The sequence below is a fragment of the Emydura macquarii genome, unplaced genomic scaffold, assembly GCF_026122565.2.
Source record: "Emydura macquarii macquarii isolate MOO-44397 ecotype Brisbane River unplaced genomic scaffold, CSIRO-AGI_Emac_v2 contig_374, whole genome shotgun sequence".
In the NCBI taxonomy this organism is placed as follows: Eukaryota; Metazoa; Chordata; order Testudines; family Chelidae; genus Emydura; species Emydura macquarii.
The window spans coordinates 11,533,344-11,560,394 of record NW_027130511.1 but is presented as its reverse complement, the minus strand read 5'-3'; the positions used below and the strand labels follow the sequence as shown (position 1 = coordinate 11,560,394).

The following is a 27,051-nucleotide window of genomic DNA, read 5'->3' as shown; positions in this document are numbered from 1 at the left end:
CAGCTACATAGCTTGGCTGATAGGTTTGGCAGCAAACCTAGTAGAATTTTCACCTATTTGTAATAAAATAATAATATTTTATAATGAAAGCAGCTAACTTTTTCTTTTAAGTAAAAAGTCTGAGAAGAGATGAATTCATAGAAAGAGCATGCCAATCTAGAAATATTATTTCTCCCTCTATTTTGCAAACAATTTCACCACTTACTTACCTTAGTTTTAATGACTCCATCATGTGGTTCGCAGTGTTGCTTCAAAAAAAGTTTAAGTCTGTCACGAGAAAAGAGATGTTTCCTCCGGCTATGGTGTGTTTAAAAAAAAGAAGCAACATTACCAACTAAAGTCAATCTACATTCACTTATAACTCATTTAAATTTACTGATCATACTTCAGATAAGAACACAAAACAGTGTCATATGATTTCTGCCTTATTTTCTCAGTAAAGTTTTAATTTAGTATTATCTTAGACAACTATTGTTCTCAGCAATCTTAATGAGAATCAAGATTTCCAGATAAGTTAAATTGTACCCAAGTATTATTTTATATATATGGACTCTGATTTTTGGTTTTAAAACCTGGGAAATCATATCACTTAAAACATGTATATATAGAGAGAGGGAGAGATTTCATACAATCTCTATAAACAAAAACAATAAAAAAGTTACTAACCCGTAACTGTTGTTTGAGATGTGTTGCTCATGTCTATTCCAATGTAGATGGGTGCTTGCCTCAACCACTGCCGCCAGAAAATTTCTCTCAATGGTATCCATTGGGTTAGCTCTGGTGTCCCTGGAGTTGTGCCTTCATAGCACCAGTATATAAGGTCCTGCCATCCCCTCAGTTCCTTCTTGCCAGCTAACTCCAACAGAGTGGCAGGTGGGAGGTTTTTGGAATGGACATGAGCAACACATCTTGAACAGTTACAGAAGGTTAGTAACTATTTTTTCTTCTTTGAATGCTTGTTCTTGTCCATTCCAATGTACAAGACTCCCAAGTAGGTGTAGCATCAAGGTTCGAAGTTCACTGACAAGCAGACTGTAGCACTGCTCGGCCAAATCCAGCATCATCTCTGGCCTGCTAAGTGATGGCATAGTAAGATGCAAAAGTGTGAACAGAAAACCACGTTGCCACTCTACAGAGGTCCTGAATAGGGACCTGTGCCACGAACGCAGCTAAAGATGCTTGTGCCCTTGGGGAATATGCTGTCATGGCTGGCGCAGGGACCTTTGCCAGGTTATAGCATGTGTGGATACAAAACATTGAGTAGTTTTCCAAAACGATTTAGTCTTTCCATGTAGAAGACAAACATCCATCTGACATCTACAGAATGAAGTCTCTGTTCCTTTGGCATACGGTTTCAGATAGAAGACTGGGAGGAATGTCCTGGTTATTATGGGATGGACACACCACCTTTGGGGGAAGGCTGCGTGAGGGCGCAGTTGGACCTTGTCCTTGAAGAATGCCGTGTATGGAGGTTCTGAAATAAGAGCCCTAATCGTGAGACCCTTCTGGCCGATGTAATGACCACCAGGACAAGTAGAGTAGAGAACACATTGCCATGGGCTCGAATGGGGGACCCATGGGCCTCAAGAATACCACATTTAGGTCTGAGGGTGGGATAGGCTGTCACACTTTCAGGGTACAGTTTGTTTCCTCAAAGGGCTGGAGACTACAGATGGAGTTTGCAAAGAAACACCAAAATTGCAACCAGGTGGACTCTAAATCGATGACACAGATAAGCCCTTGCTGCTTCAGATGTAGCAAGTAGTCCAGAATGCATGGTACTGAAGATCACATAGGCGAGAGATCTTTCTGCACTGACCAGATCAAGAACCTTTTTCACTTTGCCAGGTACAACTCTCATGGGTGGCTTTCTGCTGCCTAAAAGAACTTCTTGAACTAATTTGGAGCACGCTAACTCCAAGGGGTTCAGCCATGGAACTTCCAGGCTGTCTGATGAAGGAACTCAAGGTTCAGGTGATGTAAGCGACCCTGGTCTTGGGAGATGAGATCAGGAAATGGAGATAGGCTGACTGGAAGGAAGGAAGGAAGGAACAAAACAGAACTATCCAGAGGTCCAGAAGGGTGGTGAACCAGTGCAGACGTGGCCAGGCCAGGGCTATTAGGATCAGGCTTGTTCCTTCCTCTCTGACCTTCAGCAGGACCTTGTGTATGAGAGGAATTGAGAGGAAAGCACAGAAGAGATGGTCTTTCCAAGGGAAGAGAAACACATCTGTGAGTGAACCTGGGCTGTGACTCAGGAAGCAACAGAACTGAAGACACTTCTGTTGTATTTCATCACAAACAGATCTATCTGGGGCACTCAACATCTGGGTGGCTGGACCACTCATGGCTGGAGAAGGATCTGCTGAGGTGATCCGCTAGCTTGTTCTATGCCCATAGAAGAAAGGACTTCATGGTGGATTAGGAGAGATATTCAGAATTCCCACAGGCGAAGAGATTCCTGGCACAGGTGAGAAGAGCACGTTACACCCTGTCTGTTTATATAGAACATCACTGTTGTGTTGTTTGTAAGCACTTACATGCATTTGCCTTTCAGGTGAGATTGGAATGTTTGTCCAGCAAGGTGCACTGCTCTGAGTTCTCTTAAGTTTATGGGTAGCGAGAGCTCCGCCTGAGACCAGAGGCCCTGGGTTCTGAGGTCCCCCAAGTGCAGATGTGTTGGTGAGTAGAGACATTAACAGTTGCGGTTTTGAGAACGGGATTACCTGCACATACTACCTTCAGATCCAGTCACCAAAGGAGAGCGGTGATCACCATGGGCGGCTTGAGGGCCCCCTGCCACCGGCGTGCTGCCAATCTGCACCCCAACACCAGCCCGCCCCACCCCAAAGCACCCACCCCGGCCCTGGGCTGAACAGCCTGCCCCAGCAGCACCAGACTGCCTGCCCACCCCAGACCTAGAGAACTGAGCTGAGCTGGGCTGAGCCAGCCCGCCCCAGCACCGGGATGCCCCAGCCCTAAAGTGCCAGGAGGCATGCAACCTGGCCCCCTCCCCCGCCCCAAATCCCTCCGGCTGGGCCACCTGCACCCTGGCCCCCGCCCACTTCAGAAGAGAGGCAGCCGGCTGACAGTGATCAGACGTGCTGGGCCCACGCAAGCAGGGCGCAGCATGAGGGGGCAGGGCCCTGAGGCAGAGCCGTGCATGGCTAAGCTGTCCCTGCCCTTATATACTCACCGCCCATGGGTGACCAACGAAAAGGGAAGCGTGATGACTATGTCCAAACTATTCCAGCCCAACCAGTACACTGACACTAACCAACTCAGACCGCTTCAGAGTTGCAATCTTGTATGTTTCACCACCTAAGTGCATGAGGCCATATGCCCCAGGAGTTTCAGGCAGTTTATTGCTGTGGTGATGGAGTGCTTTCTGAGACTTTCTATGATCAAGCCCAGGGCCCAGAACTGGGTTTCTGGAAAGAAGGCTCTTGCCTGGACCGAGTTGAGGACTGCCCTTATGAATCTTCTGCCAAAGGATAGAAGAGAGTGTCAATTTCTACATGTTTATCAACAGGCCTAACTTCTGGAAGCTTAACAATATTAACCTTATGTTTGCCTCCACCTGGGCCTTGGTCCGCCCTCTGATCAGCCAGTCATTGAGGTAAACGTAGACCTGAACCCTTTGCTTCCTTAGGAAAGCTGAGACGACTGCCATGCACTTCGTGAATAACTGAGGGGCTGCTGAATGGGAGCACAGTAAACTAGTAGTGTACCTGGTTCACAATGAACCAGAGGAATCTTCTCTGACATTGGATGATGGAGATATGAAAATAAGAGTCCTTCAAGTCGAGGGCAGCATACCAGTCCCCTGGATCCAGAGAAGCGATAATGGAGGCCAAAGAGACCAGACAGAACTTCAGCTTCATGAATCTGTTGAGGTTTTGCAAGTCCAGGAGGAGTCAGACTGCCATTGGCCTTCGGGATTAGGAAACAAAAGAAGTAAAACCCTCTGCCCCTTAGTTCTGGAGGAACCTTCTCTACTGCTCCCACTTCCAGGAGTATCTGCACCTCCTGGATTAGAAGTTGCTTGTGAGAAGGGTCCTTGAAGAAGAACAGGGAGAGAGGGTGAAACAGAGGGGAAATAAAACTGAACTGAAGGGTGTAGCCCTGTCCTCTCGTGTGCAGCACTCAGCGATCTGAGGTACTGTGAGCCCATGCCCAACAGAAGTGGGATAACCGGTACACAAAAATTGGGGAAGATGAATCCAGATGATGTCCTAGTATGATGTCCCTGAGTGCACTATCAAAAGGCTTATTTAGATCCAGATGATTGTCTGGTGGGGCCAGGCCTGTGGGTCGACAAGGACAGGGGAGGAGGCCTCCTCTTATAGCTGCTACCCCGCCTCTTACTGTAGTCCTGCCTTGACTGAGATTAAAAGAAACAGGGCAATGGCTGGGGCTTAAAATGCTTCCTAGCCAGCACTGGAGTGTGTAATCCTAGGGATTTTAGGGTGGCCCTAGAGTATTTCACACTGTGCAGCTTTGAGTCTGTCTGCTCTGAAATGAGTGATGTGCTCTTGAAAGGTAGGTCCTGCTCTGTCTGCTGCACCTCTTGAAGAGAAGCTCATGGCTGCTGGCCTTAGGCCTTCCCCATGATCACAGCCAAAGCCATGGTTCATGCAGCAGAGTCTGCTATGTCCAAAGCTACTTATAGTGACGCTTTTGCCACTGCTCTCCCCTCCTCAACTAATTGCAAGAAATCAGCCTTGGACTCCTGTGGGAATAACTCTTTGAATTTAGTTAAAATCATAGTGGCTCAGGAGCACTTTTGATTAGCAATCCTGTGTTGGACTTCAGCCGTAGAGCATACCTTTCTGCCAAAAAGATCTAATTATTTGACATCTTTGGCCTTGGGTGTAGGTTCTTGCTGTCCTGGCCTCTCCCTTTCATTGGCCACAGACACAACAGTGAACAGCGAACCCAGAGGAGGATGGGTATATAAAAATTCAAACCTTTGCAGTGGAACTAAGTACTTTTTCTCTATCTTCTTTGCTCCTGGTTGCAATGAGGCTGGAGTCTGCCACAGGGCCTTGGTAAGGTCTAGAATGGTGCTGTTCAAAGGCAAAGCCATTTGCGATGGACCCAAAGGAGTTAAGATGTCCTCCAGGGCATGGGAAGATTCAGAAATCTTCTCTGCCTGGATCCCCAGGTTCTGAGCTTCTCTCCTGAGGAGCTCCTTGTGCACCCTGTAATCATCCTGAGAAAGTGCAACAGATGTTCCCACCACTGCTTCAACAGGGGAGGAAGAAGATGATGGCTGAAAAGGCACAGGACATTGTTCTTCTCTGTCGGCACTGGAAGGATCTAATAGTGCCAGGTCCTGGAGTTCAGTACCGTGCTTGGTGCCAGCTCATGGTTCCTGTACCAACAGAAGTGGTAGGGGAGCACTACACTCCGATTCAACGGAGTATGATCTCCTGGACTGTACTGGCTGGAATGCCCAGAGATTCCAGAAGGGCCATTGCATAGGCATTTGCCATTGCGCTGGTGGCCAGCCCGCTGGCGGGAAACCCTCGCTCATTTCAGCCATCAGGTTATGCCGGTCAGATCAATGTCAGTTCCTGTGGGAAGTGTAAGACTCTGCCTCTGAGTCAGACTGGGAGGTGTCACTTCTTGGAGACCACGGTGTAGTAGTACTGACCAGTGCCAGAGAGCAGTGCCATGAGGGAGGAGACTCATGCTGCAACATCATGGCAGGCTTTCCTTTTGACGGCACCTGGAGTCTCAGTGCTGTGGTTGCTCTCACCTCCGGTACCAGGTCCTGCTTGGCAGGGGATGGTAGTACCGGGAGTGATAACTCCCTCACTGCCTCAAACACCTCTGGCATAGCTGTTAGTGCCAGGGCTGTACTCCAATGGTACTAGACTCAATGGATCCCTTCCTGGGGCCAGAGTTAATGGTCCCATGCTGGCAGCTTTTGAGTCTGAGTCGCCTGGCACAGATTGCACTCTGCCAGCATCTCTGTGATCCATGGACCTTGACTGGAAGTACTCCTCAACACCAGTCTTCCTCTGCTCCTTTCTTGGTACCAGTGATTGGGAACAGTGCTGAGAGTCCCTTTGGGGCTTAGACCTCCTTTGCACTGGAGATACCGGACAGTGCCGAGAGTCCTGGAACATGGAAGATGAGTCCTTCCCCAGTGCTGGAGAGGCTAAGCTATGCTGCCTCTCAGAGGCTGGAATGCTTCTTACCGAGACTGAAGTGCTTGGGATTGAGTCAGCATGGCTCGGTTCCAAAAGGGTACAGAGAGCTGCCTCCATAAAGAATAATATGAGTCTTTGATCCCTGTTCTTCTTGGTATGGGATTTGAACCCCTTGCAGATCCTGCAGTGCGCCCATAGGTGGGACTCTCCCAAACACTTAAGGCAGCTAAAACAGAGATCACTGATGGGCATCAGCTTACAGCAAGCCATGCATGGCTTAAACCCTAGGGACCAAGGCATGCCCCAGTGCCAGGGAATGGTTAATCCTGCTAAGCGGGGTTCTCTAATCTAACTAATTACTAACCTAAAAACTAAAACTTAACCACTATGAATAACTATATACAGGTAGAGAAACAAGAGTCCATTGAGAGAAGCACTTGTAAGAACACAAGGACGAGCTGAGGTTCAGGCAATAAGAAGGAACTGAGGGGTGGCAAGGCCCTATATACCGGTGCTATGAAGGCATGACTCCAGAGGGCACCAGAGATGACTTGACAGATACCACTGAGGGAAAAACTTTCCAGAAGCAATGCTCAGGGTGAGCACACACCTACATAGGAATGGACATGACCAAGCACTCGAAGAAGAATATGAGTTATTTGTTCTGCAATGGCATCTAGAGGTCTTAACAAAGACTCGGGCCCCTTTGTGCTAGGCACTGTACACTCATCAATAGAGACAACACCTGCCCTGCAGATTTATTTACAATCAAAACAGACAAAAGAGACTGTAGGATCAAAAAAATATTAGTATTCTCATTTTACAGATGGGGAACTGAGGTACAAAGGCCCTAATTCAGCAATGCATTTGAAGTATGTGTTTAAGTCCATCCTTTAAAATTAAGCTTGTGTTTAATTAAATTGTGCTTAAGTGCTTGCTGAAGAAAGAGAGACTACTGAGTCAGGGAGAAAGAGAATAAATAATTTACTTAGTGTTACACAAGAATTCTGTGACACAACTAGCAATTGAACCCAGATGTCTTAAGTGACAAGCCATCCGTTCCATTCTCAACCTGTGTATTTTTTTTCTTATTATTACACATATTAAATAGATTTCTGATAATACTAGAGATTGATCACAATACAAAACAATGAGAATGAGTCTGCATTAATACATCAAATACTAGAAATCACTCCAATTTCACACTCAGTGTAAAATGGATGCACAATTTACTCTTAAAAATCATGGCGATTTTTTTTTTATTTTAAAAACTTATCACAGTTTTGTTAAGGTGAGGTTATTTAAAAACTCTCCATTTTAAAGAGCAACAACCACATACTATCAAAATGGCAATTGCTTAAAACTGATTGCAGAACTCAACTCCCCAGTTTCAAACTATTTAAAGTCAGTATAGCTAAAATGTACACAGTTTACAATACAAATACTACAGACAGTACAGAAAACCTGTGGGGCACTGCTAGAATGTTTTGCTTCAGCATTTCTAGTTGGGTGTTGAATACATAATAAAATCAAGTGTTATTTTGATCAGAAATAGACTATATTATATACTCACAGTGAAAACAATACAGGGCATAATTCAAGCACAGTACAATTCTAATTCACGTACAAGGACAATATGAAAAACAGTAATTTTTACCTTATCTGAGATGCTTTTACAGTAACAGATTCATATAGCTCTTTTTTAATAGGCTGGACTTTGTACTTGAACAAGAAGGGATCAATTAATGTTTTTTTCTTCCTAAAAATAAAATTATGAAGTATTTTGAACACACAATCACATTTCTAAACATATTTTGGAACACAGATCTTAAAAGTAATTATATTTACCAACACAAACAGGCCTCTGGAAAGTACACTGGCACCAGTGGAAGTTATGGGTGCTACTGTATGTGCTAATCAACTCACTGACTTCTAAACAAAATAATAAAAATGGCAAAAACGTGTACTTGCATTTAGTTTTAAAGTCAGACAGAACAAGATAGTCTAACAAAGACAAATTATATTTTATAATTTAAATCCATACTCAAAAGTTCATGCTGTTGCCATCACCTACTGGCATGAAGCAAGCAAAAAGGTGGCAAACAACCATACTGCTGTAATAACTAAAATGCAGCACTTTAAAGGACCAGTATAGGAGAATGAATACTCTGGCTAACATTTTGAAAGGAAGAGGCTTCACAAGACAATGCATTTCTTCCTGGACTTTTTGGAAAAATGGATTGACAAAAAGATAGTCATGACTGAATCCATTCTAAGACACAGTCACCTCCTATTACAAGTTAGTACAGTAGAGACAGCATACTTTCCTTATGAAGACTTATGTATTTTTCATGTTTCCCAAGGAAAAAGGCAGAATTTTTTTTATTTTTTATGGTTTTTTTTGGGGGGGGGGGGGGAAGTGGGAAGGAGAGGGGAGTGTTATAAAGAGAATCTTTAGTTTTTACATTTTGTGAAAAAAATAAAAACATATTCACTAAAATTTTACTGAAAGTACCAATGTCACTTATTCAGTGCGGATAATCAGAAGAATTGGCAAAGATCTTTCTATCCCTTATTTTTAGATGTGGGGGGAGAGGCTCGGGTGGTCAGCTCCACATAGCAGAGGCTCAGCTGATCAGCCCTGCCTGGCACTGACAGATGGAGCCCCAGCCACCTGGGGCTGACCAGCCAAGCCCCACCACTGTCAGCCCCAGATGGCTGGGGGTTCGGTTAATATAGAGAGCCAGATAATGGAGGTTCGGATAAACAGGGTTCTACTGTGTATCAATAAAACATTGTGTTTAACGGATACCTATATTGTGGCTAGGGAAACTAAAGTTCAGCATTTCATTTTAATCAGGGAAAAATGTGGATTTTTTTTTTTTTTTTTTTTTTTTTAAATCAGAAAATTTTGGGTTTTTTTAATTCATGGAAAACTAGGATCCCTATTCTTCAGCAGATGAAGATATTTTCCTAAGCCTGTGCTTGAGAGGCTAAGCATCACCAAAACACATCTAACCCAATATTTTTAAAAACTATTTGATTTTATCGAAAATTAGACATTGCTTTAAACATTATATTAATGGTATTATTTATATACAAAAACATACAACAATGAAACTAAAGGTGTGAAGTTGCTATGGTTTTATTGTGTTTCAACTATGTTGTGCTTTATTATTAAATAATAATACTTAGCTCTCATGTAGTGCTTTTCATCCATAATCTCAACGTGCTACTGCTTTGGCAGGCACAGGATTAGATAATTAAAAATTAATATTGAATCTGGATGGGAACATAAAGTTACATGGAAGCACTGGTATCTTTCTGGCAATACGCTGTACTGCTATTCAGTCCCTGTAACATTTATGGAACACTTGAAAATGGACTCTATTGCCCATTGTAATTTGTGTTTCTTTCACCATTCTTGAAACTATTTTTATTCCTAGAAGAATATAGCCAAGAGATTTTTGGAATCGTATATAAGGGTTACAGATATGAGATTTGCCCCAGAGTTCTGATTCATACACTTGTATATAGTCACCATCTTTATACTGTACAGACAAGATACATGCACTATTAGACCAAAAAACCAACCAACCAACCAAACAAACAAAAAAAAACTATAAGGAGCCAGTGTCCTCTGAAAATGAGAAACAAGGATCTCTTTTTAGAACAGAAACCACTCCTTATTAAGCACCTTTTAACCATTATAAGCAATTCCTCCAGAAAAAATGATATAGCAGCTAGTAAAGCCTTAAATCCTGATTGTTTCTTGAGAGTTTTGTTTGATTTAAAAACACACAAGCACCCTGTCCAAGTTCTTGAACATGCATAATATGCAATTATGATCTGTCAAAAAGGTGGAGGTTTGAAACTACTCAAGTCATACAAACCATACTCAAATAAAAATTTAGGTAAACAAAAACCACTTACAGCTAGACTGCTGTGGCTAATTAAGAAGTCACTATACCCCCAAATTAACAAGATTTTAGAAGTACTGATGTATTGTTTGAAATTTATTAAATATAGTTTAGTCAGCATAGCACTAAAGGACTCCTTGCATTTTCTTTGGATTGTATGGAGATAATTTTGGAGAGAGTGTATTTGCTAAGACTAGCTATGAAACATCTTGAAGATTTTTCATATTACATCAGGTCTTCATACTTTGATTAGTCTTCTATAATCTGAAGATAAGAAAACTAAAACAACAAAGATTTGTATTAGAGTGTTTCCTCCATATGAATAATAAACAGGTTAGTTCCTCCACCATACATCACCACATTTGCTGCCATTCATTCAGACGAGTTCAAGTATTCAAGTAAATGGAAACCTTCTCAGTCTAACACTCAAGTAGAAAACAAAATCAAGTCAGAATAAGTAACATTAAAAGTGTTTTCTAAACTCCTTTATACATTTTAAATAGGCTCCCAACACCAAATGGAACTGAAAACTAGAGTAAAGGAATAGCTTTTCCCCATCATATGACTCTGAACCTTTTGTAATCCTGACCCATATCAGGGGATTAGGACCAGGAAATAAAGACCAATCTTACAAATTTATTCCACCAACATATATATATTGGAATGAACTGGCTGATTCACCCTATTCAGTCCTCAGCTGATCATGAAGACTGAATTAGTTTTCAAACTTACCCCCCTTGCTGGTCTCTAGCTTTAGTAGAATCTCAAAAACAATAAAACCACAACAAACTCTCAACCTTAACTTCCTCTTCAAGTGTAGGCATTCCTAGGATTTTCCTCTGAGATATCCTCAGTCCTAGGTTTCCTCTAGTCTAAAGAGACACTTCCTTTAGAGCCTGTCTGGAGTTAATGAGGCACACCTGCTAGCATAAATTAGTAATAATTACCCTGAATTCAAAAGCAGGGTTTTGGCACCTGACTCTAGACTGAGTCAGCAGAAGAGCTCTGCATTCTTATAAAGGGGCTCAAGAATCTATCCAGTTAAAATGTGTATGTCTTATAGTATTGTTAAATCTTGCCTAGAGAATAAGAGCAGGGTTTGGGGTTCAGAGTTCTGAACTTTGAAAAGTATTGTATTATTTTGCTATTTAAGTCAAAATAATACTTTGATTTTATAGAACACTTTATAAATATGAATAAGCCTTGTAACATCAATGTTGAAATATGTATTATTATCTCCAATTTACAACTGTGGGGAATCTGTGTAAGAATTCGGGGAAAAACAAAAACAGATCTTCATTCCCTCCCTTCTCCAACTCTGGCTGCTCACTTTTTGATTGAAGCAGTGCACAAGTAACTGAGAACCTAGAAACTGACAAATTGAGCACTTTAACCTCTTCTGCTAAAGAAAATCTTCAGTCAAGACTCTTTTTTTTTTAATTCTATTTTTCAGAGTAATGAATAGTCTGGAAGAAAAACTACAATGAACAATTATGCTGAGTATACAATTCTCTGGTACCCAAGACAAATTCAGGAATGACAGAAAATCTATCACGCTGAAAAGATTTTCCACCCGTGACAAAATTTAATCCCTAGAGGTTTGCATGGCAAAATCTTCCCAGTCAATTTGATGGGACTATTTACAATGTAAGTATTACTTGTAGAAGTAGGATGACTAGGTCCCCATTTTATAGGGACAGTCCTGATATTTGGTGCTTTGGCTTTTATAGGTCCCTATTATTCTCCGCCGCGCCCCCCCCCCCCCCCCCATCCTGATTTTCCACACTTGCTATCTGGTCACCCTATATGTAGGTAAGGGTTTAGAGAATCAAGATTATAATACATACATGGCAAAACTGCATGCATACTCAGGTAGGCTCTTTTGGGGATGTGGCCAACAATTTTAACATCTTGGAGTAGCAGATATAGGCTACTGAGGTTATCCAATTTTGCAATTTCTTCTCATTCATGATATTTTAATTTTGTATTTTTAAACTTCTAGTAACATTGTTTGGTCATTATGTTTACATCATGCAATGTTGATTAGCTATGCCACCAATGAAAACATCTGCAAAGAATAATAATTACTATTATTTATTATTTAATAACAATCCAGAACTAGCTGTTTCATACAGTTAATGAGGTTTCTCTCCTAACCTCCATCTTTCTGGATTATTTTTTGTAGGGGATCAACCCTAATCCTGCAACTGGCTTTGCAAAAACGGAAGTTTATGGGGTTGGCTGGACATAAGGATCTGCCTGCACAGAGCCAGTTGCAGCCCATATCTGTATTAAATTTAAAGATAATCTCCCTTGAATTCCATACTCATGTAACAGAGAGTGTACATATTTTTCAAGATATAGGGCTCCTCTATAAACAAGTCAGAAACCCCCTTACATGACATTAGAAACATCATTAAAGAGTAGATAAAATTCCACAGGTTTACCTTCATTATTTGCTTAGTTACACAAGGAGCAATCTTGTTACATACACTGATATCCAATGAATAATAAATAAACCTGCAACTGCCAACACAAGGATGAACTGCTGCACCTATATGTAGCCTAAATGAAGTCAGTGGGGAGCTGTGAGCTTGCAGAAGTCAGTCTGCATGTTGTCAATTGCAAAAGTGCGTCTCTAAAGCACTTTGCTTCCATAGATCTCACAGTGCTTTATACAGAAGAATATAATTATCCTCATTTTACAGGTAGCAGAAGTGAGGCACATAAACTAAAGGGACTTGCCAATATGGAGTTACTCCAGATTAATACAAGTAAAACTGAGGCCACAATCTGGTCCACTGACTTTGTCCATTGTCTAGTAATATCCTTAGTAAATTTTAGTTCTTTCTGGCCCCCCTTTTTAGGACTTCTGGGCATTACAGTAATATAGATATAATAAGTTTAGAAGAAATGACACAGCATTTATGATAGTACATATAAAAACATACTAATGTAAACCCACCTTCTAAGAAAACTGTGGAATAAGGCACTTTGTAAATTAAAAAGATATTAGCTAATAGTTGCTACAGTTTTTTGAACAAGAATAATGCTGCAGACACACTTCTTTTCAAACATAAAGTATGAAGAGAGAAACTGAGCCAAGTTCCATTCACAGTCACAGTAATATTAGGTCTGTTTAATACAGGGATTTGAAAGTCTTGGTTCTTTATTGTCATGATTTTGAGCATGGTGAAAGTAGTGTTTATGAATGCAGTACCACTTATATTGCTAAGTAATAGCAGACTGTGGAAATGGGGAAGCAACAGTATTGTATTAATAACCATTTCAGACGACTCAAAGTTAATGGCCCTGATTCTTCAAACTGATCTATTTAGACCAGGGGTTGGGGATTATTATCCCTGAGGGGGTCATGAAGTTATTAGGGGGGGTCGTGAGCTGTCAGCCCCCACACATGCCAGTAAAGGTGGCATAGCATTGAGGGTGGGGGGGAATCATCCCTTTTTGGGGGGGTCATCACAGCATGAAATATTTGTAAAGGGGGTCCCTAGCAAAAATAGCTTGAGAACCGCTGATTTAGACAGGCCCCTACACCCATATGAAACACTACTGAATTCAATGGGACTCCACACAGGCATGGGGTCTGCCTACAACAATCAGTCTTCAGGACTGTGGTCTAAGTCTGTAACTCAGCAGCATGTGCATTATACCATCAACTGAGGAAATAATTGTAAATAGGAACCTTGTTTCATACTAGGGAAAATTCTTGAATTCCTTTCACATTTTCCTTCATAATTTTCCTTGCACCACTCTCAAGAACCAGTTCAAATAAGGGTTTAAGTCAGCCCATCTCATCTTCCTATTTGCTCCTATATATAAAATCATAAAAGTTGAATTTGGAGTTTTTCCTGTAGCAGAGAAAAAAATATGATGCACTAAATTAAGGGTCCAGGAGGAGCTGGGTCATGAGGAAGAAGTCTGTTCATCTAATACAAATATCAAAAGAAATACATAAAATAATAGGCCATATAGCTTCCAGAAGAGCTCTCTCTTCCATATTTGCTCTAGAGTGAAACCCGTATTTAAAAATCAAACCCTGAATCAGTGTTTGCAATCTTACAAGTATTTTCAGGTTTTGTTCAAAAAACCAAAATACATTAAATGCTACACTGTTAGTTTTAAGTCTGGTAAACAGAGTGCAGAGGTAGGAAAGAGAAACTCTGAATAGACCTAGTGCTACACTACTACAGACAATGTAAACTGAAATTGAGTCATAAGAAGCATTAATCAATTATTCTCTTTTCAACACTCACATACTTTTCTGGCTTTAGACAGAAATTGCCTATTTTGCGATATATAAGGCACCTATGAATGTTTTGCCAGACTGCTCAGATGGCTGAATATTCTGACACCATATCCCCTGCACTTTGCTTGAGACAAATCTCATGAAAAACCCCACTAAATTTGCTTTAGTCTCATTTTCCAAAATTTAATCAAAATATTTGATACACTTGTAAAATTGTCATTTACCCATTTTGTGCAGAACTGTTGTGTGTTTCTGAATCATCGCTATCACTGATGACGATAGTGTCTTCATCAGTATTGTTGATATGGCCATTGGCCATTCCATTGTGGTGTGGTGGAGCTATGACTTCTAAAATCTTACACTGCAACCTGAAACAAAATAAAGGCATTTATAAACATGAAAGTCCTTTAATAATGCACAAAGTTTAAATTTGTTGAATGCATTTTTCTAGGAGTACATTTGTAATCCCAGAATAGAAACTAAGGATGTAAATATTGTTTTAAAAAGTTCCTGTTTAAACCACTGTTTCCCAACCTTTTTAGCTTGAGGGCCACAGATATCATTTTTATAACCCTCAAGGCCCACCAGTCTCTACCAGCAGTCCCCCTCCCCTCCCACTGCAGCCAGACAGAAGGAGTTCAGCGAGGAGGCTCCTGTAGCCCTGTGCGCTCCACCTGGGTCCCTAGGCAGTGGCTCCCTTCTGCAGCCAGTGGGAGGAGAGCAGAGGACCACTCCGAAAGATCCCACAGGCCATAGATTGTGAACCACTAGTTTAAACTATTACAATTATATCAATTTAATCATGTAATCGTTAACAAGTTCACAACCTACCCCATGTATATATTATCTTTGTCAAGTATATTTACTAACAAGACACAAAGCCCCACCCACACTCCTTACCACCCCCTTGGGCCTCCCTCCCACACCCCGCCCCCTCCCCTTAGCCCCTGTGTAGTGCTCCCCAGCTCAGCTCCATGGGGGACCCCTGTCTCGGACCCATGGTCCCTGGTGTTCTACAGAGGGGTGCTGTGCAGGTGCTGCAGAGAACCCCTCTGTAGCAGGGCTTTGGCGTTCCTCGGCAGCAGCAGCTCAGCTGCTTCCACCATGGCCCGACGCCGTCAACACGGAGACGAGAGCCCACACCCCACAGCAGTGGGTTTGGGTGTGGGGCAGTGGCTGCAAGAGCAGGAGCCTGCGCACAGGTGGTCTAGCTCCTCTCCCCCCTCCCTATCTGTTTTAAACGTTAATTGCAATATATTAACAGTAAAACTAATATTTATAGTTGGTTAACCATTTAACTGTTTAATATTTTACATCCCTAATAGAAATAGTGGTTATATCTTACATAAGAGTTCCACCTTACTGCATCTGTAAAAGTGAATAATTCATCTCCTTAAATACATAGCAACTTGACTAAACAGGCCAGTAAATTATAAGAATTTGCTTGACTTAGCTTTGTTTACTTAAATATACTTTTTCATTTTATTTTGAAATCACTAGCAGTAAGAGCTTTTATCCTTATTTTATCCAAATAACAATTAACAACATCCTTTTAAAATAAAATGAACTTTATTTTTGTTACTTAAAAATGAGACCGTCGAAGCCCTTTAAGTTTATTTTCATAATAATCTAGGAAGAAAGGAAAGGATTTTGTTTTGCCAAAGTATTTATACTAGAAAAGATCATCCTCTAGTAGGGCTGATGACCCAAATAAACAAAGCTAAAATGATCACTGTGTATCTAATCTTAATAATGGCCCGTTTATCTCCTGACACACATTAAGGCTCCATCTGGCACACACACAAGTGACAAACAAAACAAACCCATTCCTTTGCCATCGTGAGTGCTAGTTATAAAAGAAACAAAATTTAGTTATTCAAAATCTATAATAAATTAATACTCATTTAATATATTTCATAACTATATAATAAGCAATTCTTAGCCACTAGGTTTCACCCTTCTCCGCCACTCCGGGGTGCACATTTTTTAGTTTAATCTCTTAAAGCCTTGTCTGTACTATGAAAACTATCCATCGTGGACAATGACAGCAGCTAAACATCCTGACTGCACGGGTAGCCAAAGGAAAACCATTTCATAACCACCTTCCTAGAGGGACTGAGCATCAGTATTTGTAATGGACATCACAAAATTGCATAAAGCACAGGACTTGACCCCAGCTTTCTTAGTCCCTTTAGACATCCTGCATGCAGGGTCAACAGACCCAAGATAGGAAATACGTATGAGGAAAAATCAGCTGAAGAGAACTAACACTGGGGAAGGAAAGCAGCCCAGGAGAACTAAACACTAGGCAATGCTTGCAACAGCAAAGGAACACTCATGCAAAAAATAATTAAAAAACAAACAACAAAGAATCCTTTACTAACAGCTATATAAGCATTCGGGGGCTGGGAAAAGGAGAGGGAAAAACGAGAAAAATTGAGGCCATTAAGTGGGCTCCCAAACTCACTGCACTTGCAGTAATAAGAAGGAATGGGGGAACTACCTGGGCTATTCCCCTTTTATAAACTCAGAACCCTGAATGAGGGAAGAAGAGTAAGTATGCTAACACATCCTGCTTTCTAGAAGGTTTCAAGCTTGCTTGGTCCCAGGGTCAATTATCGATTTATAAGCAATTTTCAAAAGAAGGTGAACTGGTTAATGAACTCTCTTCAAAAAAAAATCTGCTATATACACTGATACAAACATACATTTTAAAAAGGGATTTCTTCCAAAAAGGTTTAAGTCCAAAATATTCCCTGCTACAGAATACCAACTTGTGAAACATGAACTGTTTGAAATGAAGAGTCCATGTTTTCAAAACAGATCATCTGGAGGTAAGGAAGAGAAGGAGGCACCAATCAGCTCAATATATTGGCAATGAGATACACAGCCTTTGGTCTTTAGATCACTGTTTCAAATACTTCCCAAGATAATAACACCAGAAATTACCATCCAACAGCTGCTGTAAAGTAAATTGGTTGATAGTTAGGTCCAAACCATGAAAACTATCATTACAATTAATATTACTTGGCATTCTTGTATACAATCTCAGCATATTCACATGAAGATTTAACTACTCCACCACCTCTAAGAAAGTCCCTCCAAATCAGGATTTCACGTACACTGGCATGGTAGTTTAGGGAAGTTTGCATTACTTCTGCTCATACTGTATTTGCTGCGCGGATAGAAGAAATTTCCAGTGACACTTTAGAGGGAACCCCAACATCATATCTCACATGCACTATCATTTAAATAGATGCACATTAACATAAATCCATGGTATGCCCACATCTTGAATATTGTGTGCAGATCTGGTCATCCCATCTCAAAAAAGATGTATTGGAATTGGCATAAGTACAGAAAAGGGCAATAAAAATGATTAGGGGTTTGCTTCCATATGATTAGCTTCTATATGAGAGGAGATTAATAAAACTGGAACTTTTTACCTTGGAAAAGAGATGACTAAGGGAGGATATAATAGAGGACTATAAAATCATGACTGGTGGGGAGAAAATAAATGAGGAAATGTTTTTTACTCCTTCTCATAACACAAGAACCAGGGGTCACCAAATGAAATTCGTAGGTAGCAGGTTTAAAACGAACAAATGGAAGTATTTCTTCACACAACAGTCAACCTGTGGAACTCCTTGCTAGGGAATGTTGTGATGCCAAGAGTATAATGGTGTTCAAAAAAGAACTAGATAAGTTCATGGAGGATAGGTCCATCAATGGCTATTAGCCAGAATAGGCAGGGATGCAAAACCATTCTCTGAAATGTCCATAGCCTCTTTTTGCCAGAAGCTAGGAATGGCTGACAAGGGATGGATCACTTGATGATTACCTATTCTGTTCCTTCCCTCTGAAGCACCTGGAATTGGCCACTGTCGGAAGACAGGATACTGGCTAGATGGACCGTTGGTCTGACCCAGTATGGCTATTCTTATGTCTTTATTACTACAATTTAGTGGAGGAAATACAAGATCCCTCTAACCAGGGTGCTTGTCGAAGACCAAGCTCCAACAAGATTTGCCAGATATATACCCAAAGACCTAAGCCTACATCCCAAGCCAATACCAAAGAAGGATGATTTGCCTAGAGGAATTCCGGGGCAGCATCATGGGATAAACACCCATAGCTGCACACTAACTGGAATCTGCAAGTAATAACTGCCTCTTCTGTGTGCACTGTTCACCATCTGAGCACTGCACTCTCCACTTTGCCTGAGACATACACAGAGCAGGGACCAGAACACTGAGCACAGTGGTGTTCCCTGATATATACATGCATCAGGCAGAGAAGGAAACAGTCCTGTTTTTGCCCCAAACATGGCAGATAATTGGAACAGCAGGACTCAGCCTAGCAGTGTAATAACTGTGTTCCAACACTACTATGCAGATCTATCTATGTTCACCCAGTCCTCCATTAACTTGCTACTAGCAAGAGGACAGTACATTTTTCAAGTCTTGCCAAAAGATTCAATCATGGAGGGAAAAGAAATTAGGAACTGTGTTTCGTCTATTTTCCACCCCAAAATGTGATCACATGTAACGTTATCAGAAAACCAATGAGCCTCTTATACATATTTGTTGTAGAGTAAGTCTTGTACAGATGCATTATCTGCTTTGCATCTATTAAAAAGTTACATCAGATAGTTGCTTTCACTTTAAAAGTGGGTCTTTTGTACTTTTTTATATTATATGCTGAAAAAGAAATTTCCCTGCAAATCTGATCCAGTTCAATTTGGCTAACATTTTTAAAAATCTACTAGAAAACTATTGAAAGCACCAATAAGTTTTGAAGCCATAGCCATTAACACACTCAATCATTCTAGTGCTTAATTTTTAAAGAGCCACAAGAGGGAGCTAATACATGCTAAATCTGAAAAATATATTAAAAGAGCCCATGAAATCTCGAGTTAAAACTGAACGAATTCCATAATTTACATTAAATTCTACAAAGTGTCATAAAAATCAAAATAATTTAAAAACTGAAAATGGTTAACCTTCCTGGAAGCTGCTGAATATTTAGCAAACGAGCATTTCAGCACAACACTTATTTACTCTTGATCCTTTTCCTAGGTCCAAAGGGGAAAAAAATGCTGTCTATTCTCTCTCCTCCCATAATAGCAGAGACTCTGCTCAACCACCATGCCCTATAAACAGGGTGGATAAAAATCAATGTTTTTTTTTGTTTGTTTGTTTTAATTTAAAAAATCAGATTTTTTAAATTTAAATTGGATATTTATTTAAAGCAGATTTATTTTTTTTAAATCATCAATAAAACACTAAATTTCTCTCTTGTTTCAAAATAACAGTTACAATTAAATCTCATCACAAACATGCTAAACCTACACTTATAGTCTCATAAAAATGAATTAATGGCTCTAGTTTGTCCAGCCAAACTACCAGATCTTGCTTCTTGAAAGTTCTGGGCTTTCAGTTTCTGTTTCTCAGCAGACTAAAGTCACATGTGCAAAGAAAGACACAGGCTGGATAGGATTGTTGTTCTGTGCTTATGTGGTGGTGGAGCTGGGCCAAGCAAGGCAGAGGAGTTAAGACACTGTCTTAAAGACAGAGACAAAGGATGGAGACATAGTAGAAAGAAACAGATTCGGATGAGAGAAAAAAAAGGGAAGACATTATTCAGTACACACACAGCTTCCTATATTCCCTACACTTTTGCCAGAGAAAAACTGTCATGGCTTCTGGGCGTAAGAGATCCTATCTGGGAATATTTTGAAGAAATTCCTTCCCTGGGTAAAAAAGGAAAACGTGTCAAGTGTAAGCAGTGCAAGAAGGAGATGCAGGGCCTAGTTGCAAGAATGAAACCTCATAATGAAAACTGCTTATTGGAAGAAAATGATGTGGATGAAGGTGTGGCTATGTCTGAAGAACAATGTGGATCAACTGGTTAGTAACTTAAATAATTCACTTTGCAATGCATCATTCTTCAAGACTCTATGCCTTTTAGTATAAGTGTGATTTAAGAAGTAAATTCCCAAGCTGTTTGCTATGTTGGATGTTGCTAGAAAAAAAAGTTTAGTTTAGCTAATCCTTATAGCTTGTTTAATTAGCTAAGTAGATTTAGAATCTATCACCCAAGTATACGGTACAGAAAGCTGCAGTAAGAGAAACCTAGAGTTGCCAGTTGCCATTGGGTGTCATTTTCTTATTTTATATTACATAATACATGCCCTTATTTTGGAACATCATGGCCACAGACCATGGTGATGCCATAAGTCTATTCCCTATTTTACTTCCACATAACTCAGCTTCCCCCAGGGAACCCCATCCTACACTTGTTTTCTCAAAAAACAGAAGTGCCAGTGAGTTCTATGGGGCTTACTCCAAAATTAAGTGCAGTCTTAGCTTTCTTGGTAATTTGGAATCTGATCTGCATCCTCGCTGAAAAAAACGTAAATGATTAACTGAATAACAAAGTGAGAAGAACAACTATTCAAAATCATTTTTTAATTTTGTTTTAGGATTCCATTTAAGCATAAAAGACTTTGACTGTGACTATCTATCTGCACCAACTTCAGAGTCATCCGTCCGTACTTTTAACAGCAGTGCTGCAACTGAACATATTTCAGACAACGAAGTATGAGTAGTAAGCAAAAGATTTCAATGATCCAGTAAAACCACTACCATGGATGGGTTTGTAGTAAGGCCAGCAAATACCAACAAGACACCACAGATGAAAAGATTGCTTGGTTCATTTATGCCACCAATTTTTCTTTTTGCATTGTTAACAATAAACACTTCACTGACATGGTTGAGTCCTTACAACCAGGCTACACTCCACCTGGTAGAGCAGACATTGGTGGAAGGTTGCTAGATACAGTGTATGAGAAGGAACTTGAACAGTGTGCAAGAAATACTGAGGGGAAATATGCCAGTTTAAGCCTGGATGGGTGGAGCAAGGCACACAATGATCCAGTAATATGTGTCTGTGTGATAACAGAAGATGGGGTTGCATATCTTTTGGAAACAACAGAAAAATCAGGAAAATGCCCACACAACAAACTAAAGAAGTCGCAGTGAAAGCTGTAATAAACTGTGAACAAAAATTCAACTGTCACATGTGCAGTTTTGTCACAGACAATGCTGCGAACGTGGCAAAGATAAGAAGATACTTAGAAGAAGAAATGGAAGGATGCTTCTTAATAACATATGGCAGCAGTGCCCGTTTAATGCATTTTTTAGCCAAAGACTTAAGTACATCTTCTCCAGGAATAAAAGAAAATGTTGTTAAAGATGCAAAATACTTCCGTAACAAACATTTTGCTTCAGCTTCACTGAAGAGAGCAGGAGGATCCAAACTAATTCTCCCTCAATATGTTAGATGGAATTCTGTGGTTGGTTGATTTGAACAATTTATTAAGAACCGGCCTATCCTCATAAAATGTTGTGAAGAAAACTGTGATAAAATAGATGGAAGTATCTCATCTAGAGTATCTAACACTGGATTAAAGAGGAATGTAGAGGATATGCTCAGTGTACTGAAGCCTATATCCATAGCCTTAAACAAACTTCAGAGAAATTGTTGCAGCATTGCTGATGCTGCCAAAGTTTAGAAGGCACTTCAAGAGACACTGAAGAAAGAAATACCTCACCAGAAAGTTAAACTGCAGGCAATAAAGAAGCGAATGTATCAAGCACTAACTCCACCTCATTTTCTTGCGAACATTCTCGACCCCAGATATAAAGGTAGATGCTTAACTTCTAAAGAAGATGATGCTGCCATGGAATGGGCATCTCAAAACCACTCCTCAGTTATGCCAGTCATAATAAATTTCAGGGCTGGAGCAAAACCATTTAAATAGTACATGTTTACTGATGATGTTTTGAACAAAGTCACTCCCCTGAACTGGTGGAAATCATTAGCCAGACACCTTGAAACAGAGTTCCTTCAGTTGCTAAGCCAACTTTTCACAGCAGTAGCTTCCTCTGCAGGCACAGAGAAAATATTTTCATCGTTTGGTATTATTCACTCAAAGCTAAGAAACCGACTGGGAGTTGAAAAAGCAGTAAAACTTGTATTTCTCTATGAATACAAATGATAGTGGGAGTGGGGAAGATGAGAGTTAGTTGTAGAAGTTTTAAGAACAGCGTACGGTTAGTGTTTTGACGACTCACATGTCTGTTAGACTTAATGAAATTTGAAAATTAAAAAAAAAAAGGTTTAAGGACAACAGTCAGCAGCAACTCAGGAGACTGCTGCAATTGCAAATGTGAAACATTTATGTAACATTTAAGAGTTAGTTTAATAAAATATAAGTGCTATTGTGTTTGTGTGTGTGATTTAGTTCTTACCATTCCTAATGTACTGCTGCTGCATCTGCAGTTTGACACAGGTAATGAGGATTATATACTATTTCCTAAATTAATAAAAATCAAGTTATCTAAAAAATTACACAAAGTATGCCCTCCTAGATGTTGTAAAATGCTGTATTGAGTTGTAAATTAACATACTTTAATGATCAGATTTACACCATTGTTTAAGAAATATATGAAGAAGTATCAATGGGAAACTTGATTTATATCAATGATTTTTCTTGGTGATTGAAATCATGATTTAAATTATCTTGATTTAAATCAATCCACTCTGCCTATAAACTTGATCCAGAGAAACAACAAAAATCCTCAGTGCAAACAATGAGGGTGATGAAGCATCAGAACAAACTACCATGGAAAGCAGTGGATTCTCCCTTTCTTGATGTTTTCAAATCGAGACTGGATGCCTTTCTGGACAAAAAGTTTTAGTCAAACAAGTATTGCACTTAATACAAGGGTAAGCGGGTGAAATTCTGTGGCCTGTGATATACAAGAGGTTGGATTAGATAGCCAGTTTGAGTGTTATGGATAAGGCCATGATTTTGGCACAGAGGTCACGGAATTCACAATAGTGAATCTGAATAAAGTCTGTTATGAGCCCATCTCACACTCACCCTGCAGCAGCAGCTTCTGTCCCACGGGAATGGACAAGCATCACACGCATGTACTGGAGACAGAAAAGTCAAAAGGACCATGCCCCCCCAACTTTTCAAAACCTGGTTGGAAGGGAGCATTCTGCAGCTTGGCCTGACTGGCATCCAGGTCCTGCTGTGCGTTATGCAGAGTGTTAGCCAGGTTCCATTCTGCATCAAAACGCTTGCTGGCAGCAGGGTCCTCACCTGCTAGCTGCCAAAACCATGGTGGTGGCGCCTCTCAGCACCAGAGAACAGCTGGGTCTGGGAAGAGGGAAAGACTCATCACCAGAGGGCCTCAGGCTTACGAGCATGGAGGGTAAGGTAATGGGGACAGAGGTCCCCCGACTTTTGCTGTTCTTCCAGCACCCCAAGATGGAGACAGGAGATGGACATGCCAAACCTAAGTGGCGTTGCAACCACATGCTCTAGGTCACAATGCCTGGAGTGGGGAGACTACAGTCCCACAGGACAGACGCCACGATCAGGGGGTGGACTTGCTCTCCAACCATGCCTCCTCCTCCCCGCCGGGCGTCACCTTTCAGCACCCCCAAAATATAATCCACTTTTTCCCTCCCCTTCCCCCACCAAACAGTATTCTTCTTTGGTGTTAATTCTTTTAAATTTATTTATTTAATTAGCAAATGTGCTACAACCAACAAAAGTTACTCTTTAAATATTTTTTGGAAGGAAAGCATTAATGTAATATTTCATAGTAGCAACAAAGATTAAACATAATTTCTGATAAATAGGATTCAGTTTGTTTAAAAGTGGAGAAAAAAATATAGCTTTTCCTTGAAAACAGCAGGTGAAAACATCATTGGGAGATCTTTCTGTGACTTCATTTTTTCCTTCACCTCTGCCATGAAATTTAATGAAAATTTCTGTGCCAAAATTGTAGCCTTAGTTATCAATCTTATTTTATACCATAAGGCAGATAAAAGAAAACAGATGAATACCAAACGAAAACCTGACTGTGAAGGAAAACAGCAAACTCTCAAAAACAGCTCCCTAGTTTTAAAACAGTGCTTTCTAAAATAAGGATAGCTTCAGCATGAGCCTTGTAAAAAAGAGCTTGGGTTAACTGAATGAAAGGCATTTGTTCTAGCTCATCTTGCATTAAGAGTTACAAATAGTCACATAAATTCTTTGAGTTAATTAGGTTATTCTCTTTAAATTCTAGCATGCTCAGCAGTAACTACAGCGACATGCATTTTACAGACACTGAAAATGGAAGGCCTGATCCAAAGCCCACTGAAGTCAATAGGAATAGTTTCACTGACTTCAAAGAGATTTGGATCAGGGCCAGTTAAGCTGCTCAGGTAAAGGCAACTTTCTGCACAGGAACACTCTGAAAGTTTTAGGGCTTGTCAACATGAACATTTAATTTGAGGCAAACTGGGATGTGAATCTACCTTGCACTAGCCTGCCACTAACTGTCCATTGGGGCCCTGCTGATACACACTTGCCTTAGTGCACTTTGATCTACTCCTGTTTCAAAGTGGTGCCCCCCCATCAGAAGAAGGTGGAGCAAGGAATTCTAACTAAATATAAACTATCACCCCATTTTACCAAACCAAACACTGAAGCATGATGCATAGTCCAATGAGTAAAATGCTTATTGAAAGAATGACCAGAATATGTGCTGTGGCCTTTTTGCAGAAGCAGCCTTGGATGGAGCAGAGATCTGGAATCTTCTCTGATACTGAATGCTCTGCTGCTGTAAATGAGACCATCTATGGAACTTGAAAGCAGTATAGGAGGGGATGCTCTCTGAGGCAGACAAAGAGCTAGGAAAATCCTATAGGAGTAAAGAGTGCAGGGGGATGGATGACTCAGTTTTAATCATCTCTACAGACTCATCCATTTTATTACTAAAAAGAGCTGAACCTTCAAAGAGGAGGTCTTCAGTTATTCTCTGTGATTTCAGAGCAAGGCCCAGTGATCCAAGCCAAGAATATCTCCTCATAACTATGCTAGTGGCCACAGCACTAGCCATATCTGAGGTATCAATATTATGGCCTCAATGAATATCTGACTTATGTTCTATTTTCAGTGACAAAATTCATTACAGCTTCCCTTTGTTCCTCCAGTAAGAAGTCCAAAACAGGGTTAGTGAAGTCTCAAAGTGCATAGGTGTATCAGGGCATGTAGTTTGCCACACAGAAACCCAATAAGGTGGAAGAATAAACTTTTTCCCAAAACCATCCAGTCTGCCACCTTCATTATCTAAGTCCTAGTCTACATTACAAATTTATGTCAGCATGACTACGTCGCTCAAGGATGGGGAAAATTCACAGCAACACAGTTATGCCGACCTAATTCCCAGTGTAGATAGCATTATGTAGGGGGTAGGGCTTCTCCCATCAACACAGCTACTGCCTCTTAGGGAGGTGATGTACCTATACCTCTTTGAGCGGTAGTGTCTTCACTGTGCCGTTGCAGCACTGTAAGTGTAGACAATCCTTACAGGAAAAGAAAGGGATACCTTGCTTCTCTAGACAATTTACCAGTCTGCAGAGACATCTATAGAATCTGCTTAATGATGTTGTAACAAAAATCAGTGGCCCTCCAAGGTTACTTGGTACATCTGATTAGCCCTCTTCTACACCAGTGGCGAAGAAATGGGAGAGTGCCAGATGTCCTGGGATTTAGTAGGCCTGAAATAGTGGAAAGTGTAATTTTGTCTTTTGTCTATCATTCCATAGTATCAAAAAGGAAATTAGATGTTTCTGGTGATGGAACTCCTGTCTGGAGATGGAGCATATTAGTCATTCTTCCCACAAGCTCATGAAACTGCACTGTTTATCGGGGGAGAGACCAATGAAACACCAATTCGGTTTTCAGGAGATGCATCATCAATGGTGACTGCTCAGTTTCCTCTGAAGGCATCTCTTCCTATTCCTCTGACATTCATTCGTCTTGCAAATAGAGTAATGCTAATGCAGGTGCCAACAGTGCTGGCAGCACAGGCATCAACTGAAATATGGAGGCCACTGAAGGCAGCAGTGCCTGAGATAATGCTGGTCCTAGAAAAGCTTTTGGCACTAAAGGAGGTGCCTCCGGTGCCAGGAAGGGCATCAGTGAGGATGACATCACTGGTGCCAAAGTCAGTGCCACAGCGAGCAGATCTGGCCACAGTAAGAAGACCTTCACTGATTCCTGAATGTAAGGCCACATCTGGAGTTGAAGGGGGCCTTGCATATTATCCTTCCAGGTGGATTGTACTTCTTGCAATGAGAGGCAGAGGCGTTCCCTGGAGCAGATTAGAAGGGATTTTCTGGTCAACTCCAAAGAGTTCCCCTATTCCTCAAGGATATTTCCGATTGAAAATGGTAACGAACATTGCTGTGCAGAGTCAAGCCATGGAGGCATAACCAAGAGCCTCAAAGGAGTTTCCCCAGACAAGAAAAGGGACAGTGACAGCGTTGGTGTATCTAAGTCAGTCTATACCAGGACCTAAAGCTACAGGCCAAAGGAGATGTTGAGACTGGTAAGGAATCTTCATAGGTGATATGCATCAGCAGAGAATGTAATCTCTTTCTTCTTCCCTAGACAGTCCTTCTGGGGAACTGAATGTTTCCTTTTATCCTTCCTCTTCTTTAGAGATCAAAAGGTGTTCTGGAGGCTTCTATCTCATTTGTGGGACTGAGCAGTGTTGATTCAAACAATGCCTTTGGTGTCAATGGCAGTGTGGATGCAGAAATCAGTGCCAGAGAAGTCTTTTGTGGCCTC

At 40.8% G+C, this 27,051-nt stretch overlaps 1 protein-coding gene and 1 long non-coding RNA gene across 8 annotated transcripts in view; one reads left to right on the top strand and one right to left on the bottom strand.

Annotated features, from left to right (window-relative positions):
* Positions 1-27,051, bottom strand: part of BAZ1A (bromodomain adjacent to zinc finger domain 1A) — a 127,597-nt gene that overhangs the window by 60,174 nt on the left and 40,372 nt on the right. For 3 of the 6 annotated variants that reach the window (XM_067534127.1, XM_067534136.1, XM_067534145.1), the window contains 3 exons: positions 14,573-14,716; positions 7,819-7,920; positions 210-297 (listed from right to left, as the gene is read on the bottom strand). In XM_067534127.1, the coding sequence (XP_067390228.1) occupies positions 210-297; positions 7,819-7,920; positions 14,573-14,716 (334 nt within the window). Of the gene's footprint in view, positions 1-209; positions 298-7,818; positions 7,921-10,573; positions 10,607-10,654; positions 10,669-10,813; positions 10,932-14,572; positions 14,717-27,051 lie in introns of those variants that run through there. The other 3 variants (XM_067534165.1, XM_067534174.1, XM_067534155.1) reach the window with 3 other exon arrangements.
* Positions 11,055-13,427, top strand: LOC137144055 (uncharacterized). Of its 2 annotated transcripts, none has more exons than XR_010917315.1 (3): positions 11,055-11,131; positions 11,535-11,728; positions 12,267-13,427. It is a non-coding gene; the product is annotated as an uncharacterized lncRNA (long non-coding RNA). The 2 variants fall into 2 exon arrangements; XR_010917316.1 differs by lacking the exon at positions 11,055-11,131 and adding an exon at positions 11,190-11,209.